This window comes from Lampetra fluviatilis, chromosome 13, assembly GCF_964198595.1.
Source record: "Lampetra fluviatilis chromosome 13, kcLamFluv1.1, whole genome shotgun sequence".
Lineage (NCBI taxonomy): Eukaryota > Metazoa > Chordata > Hyperoartia > Petromyzontiformes > Petromyzontidae > Lampetra > Lampetra fluviatilis.
Window position 1 is genome coordinate 13,978,273 of NC_136287.1, and position 13,927 is coordinate 13,992,199.

Here is a 13,927-nt window from a genome sequence, read left to right on the forward strand (position 1 = left end):
TCCATAAATGACGTCACGCGATTTTGGACAATTTTTAAGTCCCCCCGCCCACTCGTCACACGGCGTCACAAAAAGTCAGACCCCCCCTCAAATATGACGTCACAAAGCTCTGCCCCCCCTCCATCCAAAACCATATTTCCATTTTGAAAATAAAACATGCTTCAAATCGCTTTAAACTATTGTCATTGTAAGTGCGTATTTAATGTGGTGCTGCACTCTGATGTTGTAGGAGAAAATATTTAACAAAACGTCTATTGAATAAATTAGAACGTGTTGTCTATATTTATTTAAAGTTGCGTATTTTAATGTGACGTCACATTTCTCAACCCCCCCCCCCCCCTCGTCACACATCGTCACAAATGTCTGAAGCCCCCCCCCCACCCCCTAGGTCCGTGATGTAATTTATGGACGGCCCCTAAGGTTATATGGCGGAATCGTTATCTTTGTCTTGTGCTTATGTGACCAGATTCGTCTAACTTTATTGACAAACTGGAGCATCTGGTAATGTGCAAAATATTACAATGTAATGTGGCACATTTCATGTAGTGCTTAGTGCATTTCTACCAACTGGGGCTGGCAATGCTTTGGCTCTCTGGTTTTTCGAGCCCTGGCTCTGAGACCACTCCTGTCGCTCATCTCCAGGTCCCAGGCTCCGCGCTGACTCTGGAGCTGAGACCCCCTGCTCTCTCTCCAGGCTGCCTCGAGCAGCCCCTGCTCCGGCTATAGAGCAGCTTTACATATTTTCCCTCGCTCCAGAGCCACAAAACCCCATAATTATCAGTCATGCACGAACCCGGCAACCTGTGTTCAATTCCTGGCCATGACTAACTTCAGTGGCGGCTATTTTCACAAGTCCTGAAAGCTGTTATCGCTAATTACATCGCCGTATTTCCAAGGACAAAAATGCATCTTGGAATGTGTTAAAGAGGCCATGCAAATGCATTTTTTTCTCTTCCTTGTTTGTAGAACGGTGAATGCAGGAAATAGTGGATCTGCTCTGGAACATCAGCTCTGGCTCCAGGCTCTGGAGCGCTTCAATGACCCCAGCTTCAGATCCAGTGACCCAGCTCCATCTCGCCTCCGGTTCCGTTTCACAACGTAGACATACCGGCAAACTCCTCTCCGACTCTGGGGACTCGGAGCCAGAGCTTGCCCAAGCCTCATATCACCTCCGAGTAGCACGGATGGCTACGTACGGTGCCGAAGAAGTTCATCATCCATACATCAACGACGGTGAGGGAAACTTGAACAACCACCGTGACCAAAACGGCATGAGGGCAGGGGGAATGGGGGGGGGGATTGACAAAGTGCTCAACATTTGTAGCCATTTTAATTAGCTTTAATTAGTTGTAATAAAAATATGACATTGTACCGATACAATTACATATCCCAGCATAAATGCAGTGTGCAGCTGTGACACTTTGAGTTCAGTCGTTTTCATTAAGAGGTTTCAAAATGCCTTACGAACGGCGGCTGTGCCGTGCAACCACTTTGGGCTGTTCCAGTTTTCTGCTCGGTGGTGCATAGGAATTAGCTGCTGTCTTTCACTTTCATTGTGCAGTGTGCATACATGTATATGTTTTTAAGCATTAAGACCTGCTTACCTGTGTGGAGAACAACGTTGAAAGCAGAGAGGTGACTTTTAACAATACTGTATTTGAAAGATTTACAATGTTAAAACAATTCCATCACCCTGACGCATTCTTTTTCATATTTTCGTGCAGCAGGCTATACTGAGCTTGCAAACTATGGAAGCTAAATATACTGGCTATTCTTACACCAATTTCAATAAACGAGGGTAAATCATGAACGCAATTGCATTGCTGGGTGGACAGAGGTGAAGGTATTTAGGATAGTTACCCACCCAGAATGAGTCGATGGGCAGGTCGTGTATGGAGGGATCCAGCGTGGGCACTCCCACTTTTTCCAAGACATCTGGTTAATATGGAAGAGTAGACCAAATACCACCTCGAGGGGCCCTCGAGGTTGCTCTGGTGGAGGCCCTTCTGGCAGCAGTGGCTTTAGCTAACAAATCCAGGGCTGCACTTTGACGTTTGATCGCTTTACACGCGTAAAGCGGTTTGCATCGTATCTCTTCTCAAGGTTTGAAAGGGCACCCTCAATGGCAGCTGTCCATGTGGGCACCAAAGCGATTTAGCACTGGCCTGCGAGCAGGCATCCATCTGCCAGCAGGGGGTGATGATTGCTATGTAATACCAATTGAATAATTTGTTGGTAATTTTCGAATTTGTAAAATTTAGACGCATGACGATGACACAAAATGACCTACTCATTTCGAAAACCGTCCACTGTGAAGATGGCACGCATTTTATGGTTAATACACGCCACAGTAATAACCGGGGCTACCTCCCGAGTTTGAACTGTGAACCTCTTAAGCAAGTGACGAACGCACAACTGCTAGGCCACGTCAGTGATTAACCCGCTTAACCTAAAGCGTGCAGCATGCAGCTACTGAAAGCTACGGCGGATAGATGTGGAATCAATAGAATAAGATTAATTCAGAATCAGTGGTGATGCGTCAGGGGACACAGAGGATGAAAGTGTGCTCCCATACTTTAAACACCAAATCCCGTTATCACCACGAACAGCAGTTGAAAACAACACAAATAACAACAAAAAGCAAATATACTGCAGACAGAAGGGAAACTAGAGATGCATAAAAACAACAATATTTATTCTTTGTCAATTATACCGACAGAATAATCCAATTGCCTGGAAAGAAATGCCATCTAAATGAGCTACCATTGACAAGCTATTACGACAGCATGCCCCCACTATCATTACTCACGCTGTAGTGCTAATGAGACTGGCCTCTTTGGGGAAGTGAGTGCATTGACACCACCGCTCACAGCTGCTGGTGGGTTACAGATGATGATCAGATTATCATGCAGCTCCACCATCTCCCCAAGCTGCAGGGCTATGCCTCACCAATGTCCAGAATTGTGATTCACCGGGATGATTGGTGGAATTGAAAAAGATGAAGGCCAGAGACAGTGCAGCGTGAGTGCTGAGGGTTCAGGAGGCAGCAGCTGGTGAGCAGGGGAGTGGAATCAAACGCAGAGTGGTCTCACTATTAAATGGGGCCTCGTGAACAGGAGGAAAGATGGGTCCTAGAAACATGCGTGAAAAGTGACAAATATCCCTCGGTATGTCCTTCAACAGACTGTCAGGGCAGGTGCAGTAACCGAGCACATATGTAGTGACTTATCGCGGAGACGCTAATTCTTGGAGGCAGTTATTTTATTTAACCGAGCACCCTTTGCACAATACACACCCTACGCTGGTGCACACTCTTCTCTCTCTCTCTCTCGTTTATACACAACTCTGCACTGGTTGCTAGCCTATACACAACGCTAGCCGTCTGACACTGACGGCGCTGAACCGAGACAGACAACTGCCCTCTAGCAGCGCAATATCAGGTGAAGACGACAGCCACGATGGCGACGAGACGACAGCGATGATGGATGACGACAATCTTCAACAGCAACGACGGGGATCCCACTCCAAACGACAGCACCATGCCCGGCCGCCTTTGTCTCCATAGTGGTGATGTTTGCATACCGCACCAGGTACTCATTTGAGGCTGAGTCGACCGGGGGGAGACCCAGGACCGGTTCAGATAATCGTTACCTGTGTTGGCCGTGAGCGGGAGTCAAACCCGCGTTACCGGGTTCGCAGCGCTAACCGCTACCACTACCGCTCCTCTGACGCCCACAGGAGCACGAGCAAGCAATTGCAGGGCTGCGCCTTCAGCCCCGTCTCGACAGGCGGAGGGGCACACGGCACGTGCTGCTGCTGCCCGGATGCGGCTGTCGCGCTGTGAGACGCGGCAGGTCAACCCACCGCTTGGTCAACAGAGTGCGCTGCACACTCGCGTCGGTGTTATTACACGGCGACATCCGAGCAGACCTGTAATAGGTGACCTTTAAGCCTTAATCAGATCAGAAGCCCGCTGTGATTCAACAGTCGATTTCTCAAGAGAGACGCACAGGTTGGTGTGTACTGAGCAGTGCAGCGCACAAACGCAATCCAAGATCAGAGGGAAAGAAAATAAATGACTAGGAAGATGTGCATGAAATGTGTGACTGAAATGAAACAGTTCTAAGTAATATATAAATCTTGCCTAGTGCAGCATTTGTGCATAGCGTGAATGTAATTTCATATTTATACACTGTGCTGTGAATGTTCACAAAATATTACTTTTTCACATATGCGCCCATATCTCAGAACACGGCGAGACGGATATGCAACGTCATGGTTTCAAAGGGCAACGCGTGTATTCGGTAGCTCATTTAAAACTGAGGGAATGGGGTTCAGATGTAAAGCAGATGGAATATTGTTCTGTGTGCAAGGAGCGTCATGGTTGAAGGTCAGTGGATGACCACAAATAAATATTCCTCGTGGGTAGAGGCTACTATTGAAGTCCACATCATGCAGATCGTTGTTTGGATGTTGATATTCACAGGGTTGGTGTACTCACTGAAGTGAAATACATATTTGGAGGATTTGGTTTTTGCATCCAAATCAGGTGAGACTAGAGGAGCAGTGGATACGCAAGGGACGCGTGTGAGCGAGCGAGATGGGGGGACTGGGTGAAGAACGAGTCTGCATATGAGTTTGCATATAGAGGGACAAGCACGGCTTCATTTTTGCCGGGTCTCTCCAGGTCTGAGACTCAGAAAATATGTCCACATCCGGCACACCACATCCAGGAATGCATTATGACCGTTGCTCCGAGTTTACGACCCAAGCAATATGCAGTGAGAGATTGAGCCCTGGGAATATGCTTGAGGAAAGACAGACATTTGTTATTTAGCGTTTTGTGCACGTTGCTTTGGGTAAACCGGTGACGAGGAAGATATAAACTATGGATACCAGTGTGATATAGTGACAGAGCTCCACATTAATTCCCGTAGATCATGGATGCAAGCTAAATACACTCCAATGATTTTTGCAGTCCGGCACTAACATAAGCCGCTAAAAGGCACGAAACACAATATACTGTAGTATAATTCAGTTAAGCCTATGGCTATGTTGTAAGCAGTCTCCAAAGCTGTGACGGGTTTAACCAATAATTTGACAATTGTTAGTCTAAGGTCACTTAATTTTACAATGTTGTGAAAACCATCGCCAATTATGCGATTGGAAAATTAAAATATATATATACATCCGAATCAAGCACAACATTTCCGTAAAAATGTTTCAAAATAACTTATTATTGCGATTTGTCCATGAAAGCGTCGTTAAGTCTTCATGAAAAAAACTCAACAAATCGTCAGTTACGTGTTACATTTTTCGCGCAACGCAGTACCACCAAATAATGAATTTAATTGTATCCTGACTTAAAGCTTTCGTGACTGCAGGAATTCATATGCTTTGGGTTTTTCGGTAAAGTCACGTGACTTTACCGAAATACCCAAAGAATATAAGAGGTTTTATGAGGCTCATGATTGGGATTGTTAGCCAATTTGTCACTTCGCCAGAGGAGTGCCCAAAGTACCGAGATTGAATAACATTCAAGAAATCCACAAACAATTATCATTCCCCGACATGGGCGCACTGTAATACACCCAGGCACTGAATAGCCCATGGATCAGAGGAGAAATGAATACCACTGAAAGTTGCAAAACCTTAGTCATACCCGTGTATGTATACGGCCAATAAGAGTGGACTATTGTATAACCCACCCACATAATTATCACATAATTCACTGAACATGTATCACGTCGATTGGTACCGATAAGTAACAAAATACACGATTTGGGCTCATGGCCTAGCATCGTTTACCGTGAGTCACAAGGCACTCCTACAATGGGTTGTACAACATGGAAGCGCTACCACGCCCTACGAGGTTCTATATACAGTAGACGTATTGGACACAGCAGTCATTGCCTGGGGGCCAAATTCTGCATGCAGCCTCCCAAATGAACGCCACTTTTCCGTCGCGATATCAACAGCGGCCACGACAGGGCGCGCGTTCACAGCTCGCAACGTCGCCGCACTCAGCCCACCGCGGGAGGGAGATTCAATCATGGGGCATCTCGCACGATGCTCTGCGTGAAGGCAGCCTCCTCTCTCTCTCTCTGTATTTGCTTCTGAACACAACAACACTGGCAGCAGAAGTCACACACCCCCAACTCCCCCTGGATTTGATAACAGTGTGAATGTGGTAACTGGGTTACCGTGCTCATGACAAAATAAAACGTAACAAAGCTAAATGTGTGCAAAGAAGCGTGGAGAGATGCAGGGTGGAATTTGGTTGGGGGATTTACCCGGCTCAGTTTCTGGGTAAAGTATTTTGAATTCGCAATGCGAGGTGTTGAGGATGCTGGCTGTGACGTGGACTGAAGATGGAAGTACATAAATTGATTGTTGATTCTCAATATGCAGTGCTTTGAATGACACATACACTTTTATACGTGTGGTGGGTTTTATCCGTGTGCTCTAGTTTCATCCTGCAAGAATCCAAACTCTCACTCGTGGAAATGTTCAAAGAACCTTATTTAGCAGGACTCAAGAAAGTCTTGAGAACCAGTGAGGCATCCCAAGGTGAAATGCATTACAGTATTTTAAAATGCATGCAACACCTTCAGGCAATATCACATTTTGTTGAATTATTATTCTTAGCTATTTGTCACGACGTGTCGGTACGACTATTTGATCATACTTCACCATTCTGGTCAATATGGTTTTACGTAAGCCTTTCTAAGGTATGCCCCCATTCCAAGCCTCTACTGGAAATTTGACCAATCGCACCTTGGAGAGATGCACGGCTAAACTTAACGTGCAAGATACAACTTCGCAGGTAAATGACAAGTAGGCAAACGTGGGCAGGACGATTGCCACGTGAGTGCCAGCCACGTGAGTGCCAGCCACGAGATGGATCGCGTCCGAGAGGACATCCTCCGAGGAGATGGAGCGATGGAATCGGCTCGTGTGCAGGCGCTGGGTTCAATGTTGCATCGCAGGATCGTGAGAGATGGCGGAGGCCTTCATCTAGCAGTGGATTATCCGCAGTGCACTTCCTGACCCGCCCATACTGGACATCTGTGAAAAAGAGATTCAGAGCTCATCGGATTCCTCCTTCAGTCGAAATAAAGTTTCTGATTCTGAAAGCGAAACTCTGCTCGGTCAATGGACTGGTTCTCCAGCTTGTGTGAATTGCAGTTTGCGCTGTATGATTACCATAAGCGGACATTTTCATATTGAATGTGCAAGTGCGTTTGTGTTTATTTATCCAAACAAGTGTCGAGCCGTACTCGGCCATATCAGAGGCAAATCTGGTGTCAATTTCACATTCATATGACCGGGCGCAGTCTATCCGGTGGACAATACGCTCACTATTCACTTTAAACAATGGTAACGTCTGCCACACGCTTCTATGGTATATACACGTGCCAGTGTGTTGGTGTACGTGTGCTAGGATGTGTGTGATGAATGTGGCGTTATTGCAACCGTGTCGGTGGTGATGGTGAGTCCGTGTGATGGATGTGCGCCTGTGTTATGCTGACTGTGGGGAGCGGTGGTGTAGCGGTTAGCGCTACGCTGCGCTATGAACCCGGCCGCACGGGTTCGATTCCCGCTCACGACCAACACCGGTGACGATTGTCTGAACCGGTCCTGAGCCTCCCCTAGGTCGACTCAGCCTCAAATTAGTACCTGGTACGGTGTATAGACAAAAGCGGTCGGGCATGGTGCTGGCCACCCACCCCCTCGTGTACCGTTTCGGCCTTTATAGGTGCTCGCTAACAGCACTTACCCCTACAGTCTGTTAAGGCTATACGGGGGGTCTTTGTATTTGTGTATATGAAGTGTCGATGGCTGGGACCAGCGGTGTCAAGATCGTCCTCTGTGGATGAGGCTCGTGAAGGACGCTGCTACTGGGCAGTTGGAGGCAGTCGCCCTCCAACAACAGCGGAGGGCGGAGGAGCGACGCTCACAACAACGAGCGGAGCGCCGGGCGGTTAAAACACAGCAAGTTGGCACAGTAGGGGGTACAGGTGGTGCATTGGCCAGTCGTCATCTCAGTCGGTCAACCCATGGCACCTGCTGGCTCTGTCCTCTGATCTACTGCCAGCCGGCGTTCGACACTTCACGTGGCACTTTAAGTGCACTTAGCCTGGCACGTGGTGACGTGACCACCACTGAGTGGCGATTGGCCGTTGTTACTGTTGGTATATGATGCATCACGGCGTACGGTGAGTGTGAGAGAGATGGCCCACACGTGCGGGTGAGGCGGGTGAGGTGCCGAGGATGGAGAGCAGGGCGGTGAGGATCAGAAGATGGAAGCATCAGGGGTGATGCGCGGGGTGCGTGGGGAGCGGATAGGAAGGAGTAGGAGGTGAGGAGGAGGAGGTGAGGAGGAGGAGGTGAGGAGGAGTTGAAGGTGAGGAGTAGTTGGAGGTGAGGAGTAGGAGGTGAGGAGGAGTAGGAGGTGAGGAGGAGTAGGAGGTGAGGAGGAGTTGAAGGTGAGGAGGAGGAGGTGAGGAGGAGTTGGAGGTGAGGAGGAGGAGGTGAGGAGGAGTTGAAGGTGAGGAGGAGGAGGTGAGGAGGAGGTGAGGAGGAGGTGAGGAGGAGGTGAGGAGGAGGTGAGGAGGAGGTGAGGAGGAGGTGAGGAGGAGGTGAGGAGGAGGTGAGGAGGTGAGGAGGAGTTGGAGGTGAGGAGGAGGAGGTGAGGAGGTGGAGGAGTTGAAGGTGAGAAGTAGGAGGTGAGGAGCAGGAGGTGAGGAGGAGTTGAAGGTGAGAAGTAGGAGGTGAGGAGCAGGAGGTGAGGAGGAGTTGAAGGTGAGAAGTAGGAGGTGAGGAGTAGGAGGTGAGGAGGAGTTGGAGGTGAGGAGCAGGAGGTGAGGAGGAGTTGAAGGTGAGGAGGAGTTGAAGGTGAGGAGTAGGAGGTGAGGAGTAGGAGGTGAGGAGTAGGAGGTGAGCTGTTGGGAGTAAGGAGCAAAAGGCGAGGAGCTGTAAATGAGCGAGCGGTGAGCAGCGAAGGGTGAGCAGCATGGGGTGAGGATCAGAAGGGTAGGAGGAGCTGTGTGTCAAAAGCAGGAGGTGATGGGTTTGGGGGGGGGCAATGAGCAAAAGGTGAGGAACGGGCGGTGAGGAATGAAGAGTGAGGGGCAGGGAGGAGCGAGGGGTGAGGAGCAAGGGGGGGGGGGGGTGAGGAACAGGTGGGGGGGAGCAGGGGGGGGGAGCAGGGGGGGAGCAGGGGGGGAGCAGGGGGGGGGGGGTCTCCTCCCCACGTCACAAGGCAGCGTCACGTCTCCCCACCCCGCGCTAAGATGGCGAGGCGAGGTCCGCTCTGCCGAACAGCGGCGGCGGCAGTGGCAGTGACATCGCAGCGCGGCGCCGTGAGCAGAGCTTAGAGCTCAGCCAGCCAGCCAGCATCGCTCGCAGCCACCACCACCAACAACAACAACCAAGCACCACCACAACCAAGCACCACCACCACCCACACACTCGCGACGCCGGCGCGTGGCCACGAGCGCACGCAGCCTCCGCCCAGCCCCGGGTTGGTGTCGAGATGTCGCTCCTGTGCGTGAGAGGTAAGCGGGTATTTTGACATGTCACTACATCTCTCTCTCTCTTTTGGTGTCGTCGCCGCCGCCGTCGTTAATTTTCTTCCTCCTCCTGCAACGCGCGTGTTGTTGGTCGGCCCGCATCGCCCCCCTTGCCCCCCCCGGGGGGTGCACCTGCTGACAACACCGTCGCCTCTGCACGGCTGCGGCGAGAGAGACAACGTCGTGCGGGTTAGGTGATGAAGATGGTGATGGTGATGATGATGACGAAGATGGTGATGTGGTGGTGGTGCTTATTGCGTCGCTGACAACGAGAAGAGAGAGGAGGGAGAGTCTCTCGTTACCAGCGGAGAGAGAGAGAGAGGGGAGAGAGAGGGGGGAGCGGCGTTTGTTGTTGCACCCCGGGACCTGTTGCAGCGCGCTCCGCTGTGCCGGGCTGCTGATCGCACAGCGGTGGAGGCGTGCGGTGTGCGCCTCGCTGCACAGATTGTGTGTGTGTGTTCTCATTGTGTGTGTGTGTTCTGTGTGTGTGTTCTGTGTGTGTGTTCTGTGTGTGTGTGTGTTCTGTGTGTGTGTGTTCTCATTGTGTGTGTTCTCATTGTGTGTGTGTGTGTTCTGTGTGTGTGTGTTCTCATTGAGTGTGTTCTGTGTGTGTGTTCTCATTGTGTGTGTGTTCTGTGTGTGTGTGTTCTCATTGTGTGTGTTCTCATTGTGTGTGTGTGTGTTCTGTGTGTGTGTGTTCTCATTGTGTGTGTTCTGTGTGTGTGTGTTCATTGTGTGTGTGTGTTCTGTGTGTGTGTGTTCTCATTGAGTGTGTTCTGTGTGTGTGTTCTCATTGTGTGTGTGTGTTCTCATTGTGTGTGTGTTCTGTGTTCTCATTGTGTGAGTGTGTTCTGTGTGTGTGTTCTCATTGTGTGTGTGTGTTCTGTGTGTGTGTGTGTGTTCATTATGTGTGTGTGTTCTGTGTGTGTGTGTGTTCTCATTGTGTGTGTTCTGTGTGTGTGTTCTCATTGTGTGTGTGTGTTCTCATTGTGTGTGTGTTCTGTGTTCTCATTGTGTGAGTGTGTTCTGTGTGTGTGTTCTCATTGTGTGTGTGTGTTCTGTGTGTGTGTGTGTTCATTATGTGTGTGTGTTCTGTGTGTGTGTGTGTGTTCTCATTGTGTGTGTGTGTTCTGTGTGTGTGTGTTCTCATTGTGTGTGTTCTGTGTCTGTGTGTTCTCATTGTGTGTGTGTGTTCTCATTGTGTGTGTGTGTTCTCATTGTGTGTGTGTTCTGTGTTCTCATTGTGTGAGTGTGTTCTGTGTGTGTGTTCTCATTGTGTGTGTGTGTTCTGTGTGTGTGTGTGTTCATTATGTGTGTGTGTTCTGTGTGTGTGTGTGTGTTCTCATTGTGTGTGTGTGTTCTGTGTGTGTGTGTTCTCATTGTGTGTGTTCTGTGTCTGTGTGTTCTCATTGTGTGTGTGTGTTCTCATTGTGTGTGTGTGTTCTCATTGTGTGTGTTCTGTGTGTGTGTTCTCACTGTGTGTGTGTGTTCTCATTGTGTGTGTTCTGTGTGTGTGTTCTCACTGTGTGTGTGTGTTCTCATTGTGTGTGTTCTGTGTGTTCTGTGTGTGTGTTCTCATTGTGTGTGTGTTCTGTGTGTGTGTGTGTTCTCATTGTGTGAGTGTGTTCTGTGTGTGTGTGTGTTCTCATTGTGTGTGTGTGTTCTCATTGTGTGTGTGTTCTCATTGTGTGTGTGTGTTCTCATTGTGTGTGTGTTCTGTGTGTGTGTGTGTTCTCATTGTGTGTGTGTGTTCTCATTGTGTGTGTGTGTTCTCATTGTGTGTGTGTGTTCTCATTGTGTGTGTGTGTTCTCATTGTGTGAGTGTGTTCTGTGTGTGTGTTCTCATTGTGTGTGTGTGTGTTCTCATTGTGTGTCTGTGTGTTCTGTGTGTGTGTTCTCATTGTGTGTGTCTGTGTTCTGTGTGTTCTCATTGTGTGTGCGTGTGTGTTCTCATTGTGCGTGTGTGTTCTCATTGGGTGTGTGTTTTCATTGTGTGTGTGTAGTCAGTGTGTGTGTGTACTCATTGTGTGTGCGTGTGTGTTCTCATTGTGTGTGTGTGTGTGTTCTCATTGTGTGTGTGTGTTCTCATTGTGTGTGTGTGTTCTCATTGTGTGTGTGTAGTCAGTGTGTGTGTGTTCTCATTGTGTGTGTGTTCTCATTGTGTGTGTGTTCTCATTGTGTGTGTGTAGTCAGTGTGTGTGTGTATGTGTAGTCAGTGTGTCTGTGTACTCTGTGTGTATGTATGTGTAGTGTGTGTGTGTACTCAGTGTCTGTGTGTACTCAATGTGTGTGTGTGTACTCAGTGTGTGTGTGTATGTGTAACTCAGTATGTGTGTGTATGTGTAACTCAGTGTGTGTGTGGGGGGAGCGGTGGTGTAGTGGTTAGCGCTACTGCTGCGCTACGAACCCGGCGGCCCGAGTTCGATTCCCGCTCACGGCCAACACCAGTGACGATTATCTGAACCGGTCCTGGGTCTCCCATAGATCGACTCAGCCTTAAATGAGTACCTGGTGTGGTGTGCTACCATCGCCACTGGGGAGACAAAGGCGGCCGGGCGTGGTTCTGGCCACCCACCCCTCGTGTCCCGTTCCGGCCGTCATAGGTGCTCGCTAACAGCACTTGCCCCTACAGTCTGTTAAGGCTATACGGCGTGGAGGGGGGGGCTTTGTCTTTGTACTCGGTGCGTGCGTGCACGAAGCGACCGCTCGGAGCCAGCAAGCTGCTATTCCGGATTCGCGTGGTCCCGGCGTTGCACGAACGTGGCCATAAATCAAAGCGCATCATCGCCATGCCCCCACCGGTCCCACATCCTCGCCGCAATGAGCTTAACTACCTCTGACAGTGCGGTAATCCGGCTTGGTTTGCGCCGCTGATTCCCCCCTCCCATCCTCCTTCCTGAGTCGGTGTCCATACGCCAGAGCGGAAATCCAGCAGCACCGCCACCACCTCGGCAGGGAGCTCACAACTTTCAGGGGCACACATTTATTTACGCGGCCGCCAGCCAATGCGAGCGAAATCGTTTGAAACCTCGCGCAAATGTGTGGCGCACAGTTCACTGGTATTGGCCACGTAAGGAAAATGGAACCAGTAAATTGTGTCACCCCCCCCCTCCCAGTGAAGTATTTGGTCTGGGTTCTTGGACTGTGGAAGTGCTGGATGATGGTCTCTATTTGGGTGGTGGGTGGTGTTTGACCATACTTCACCACGCTGGTCAGTGCAGGTTGGTGAAGACGGGAACTGCAATGCACGTGTACCGTACAACTATATATGTTGCTGCACACTGCCGTCTGTTCTCCATCACGTAGCCCCACGCAGCCACAGATTATAACGCCATATTATGCATATGTCAACAACAACATCACCATCACCACCACCACAATGGCTGGAAGCGCGTGTCTTGGCTGCCTGCCTGGGATATGCGGCGGGCGCACAGCGCTCGAGAACAAGCGCGAAGGGACAGACGGGGCTAGATAAGTCGCGTTCCGTACTCCACATGGGGGGCTCCTGCACACGTGGTACAGTTCTCGCAAGTCGGCACTGCTCGGTCGGGACTGCAGGTCGGGAAGTGCCAAAGTGGCGAGTGAGCGGCGGCGTCCTCAGAGGGGGGAGTAGGAGGAGGGGGTAGGAGGACGATGGAGGGGGTAGTAGGAGGAGGATGTTTTCATGAGCAGTGAACACAGCGGCGGCAGCAGCAGTAGCGGCGGGCAGATCCGGGATGGAGACTTCCGGAGGTGATTGAGAGGACCGCGGCGCGCGTCACGCACACACACACACACGCGTCACGCACACACACACACGCGCGTGTGCACACACGTGCACACGCGCACACGTGTACACACGTGTGCGCACGTGTGTATTCGCACACACCTCAACGGACTGTAGGGGCAAGTGCTGTTAGCGAGCACCTATGAAGGCCGGCACGGCACGCGATGGAGTGGGTGGCCAACACCACGCCCAGCCGCCTTTGTCTCCCCTAGTGGAAATGTTTTTGCGCACGGCTACTCATTTGAGGCTGAGTCGACCTAGGGGAGGCCCATGACCGGTTCAGATAATCGTCGCTGATGTTGGCCGTGAGTGGGAATCGGTGCTTGGGTCGCCAGGATCGCATCGTAGCGCGCTGACCGCTACGCTACCGCTCCCCACACGCACTGACAAGAACACCACACATACACTGAAGGTACAGACACTGACAATTACACTCACTGACCAGTACATGCGGACACTAATACACACATACACTGAACAACGTGTATGTGTGTGTATACGTTGAACTTCTTTCGCACCGTACGCAGCCAACCGTGCTAATGGGAGGTGGCACGGTTCACTCCGTGTCGCCTTCACCGACTTGTTG

The 13,927-nt window shown here is 50.3% G+C and overlaps 1 protein-coding gene across 5 annotated transcripts in view; it reads left to right on the forward strand.

Moving 5' to 3' along the window:
* Positions 1 to 9,252: 9,252 nt before the first annotated feature.
* UNC13B (unc-13 homolog B) overlaps positions 9,253 to 13,927 on the forward strand; it is a 176,022-nt gene continuing 171,347 nt past the window's right edge. For 4 of the 5 annotated variants that reach the window (XM_078862355.1, XM_078862357.1, XM_078862358.1 and 1 more), the window contains exon 1: positions 9,253 to 9,560. In XM_078862355.1, the coding sequence (XP_078718481.1) occupies positions 9,539 to 9,560 (22 nt within the window). In that variant the 5' untranslated portion in view covers positions 9,253 to 9,538. The remainder of the gene's footprint in view (positions 9,561 to 13,927) is intronic. The other variant, XM_078862359.1, reaches the window with a different exon arrangement.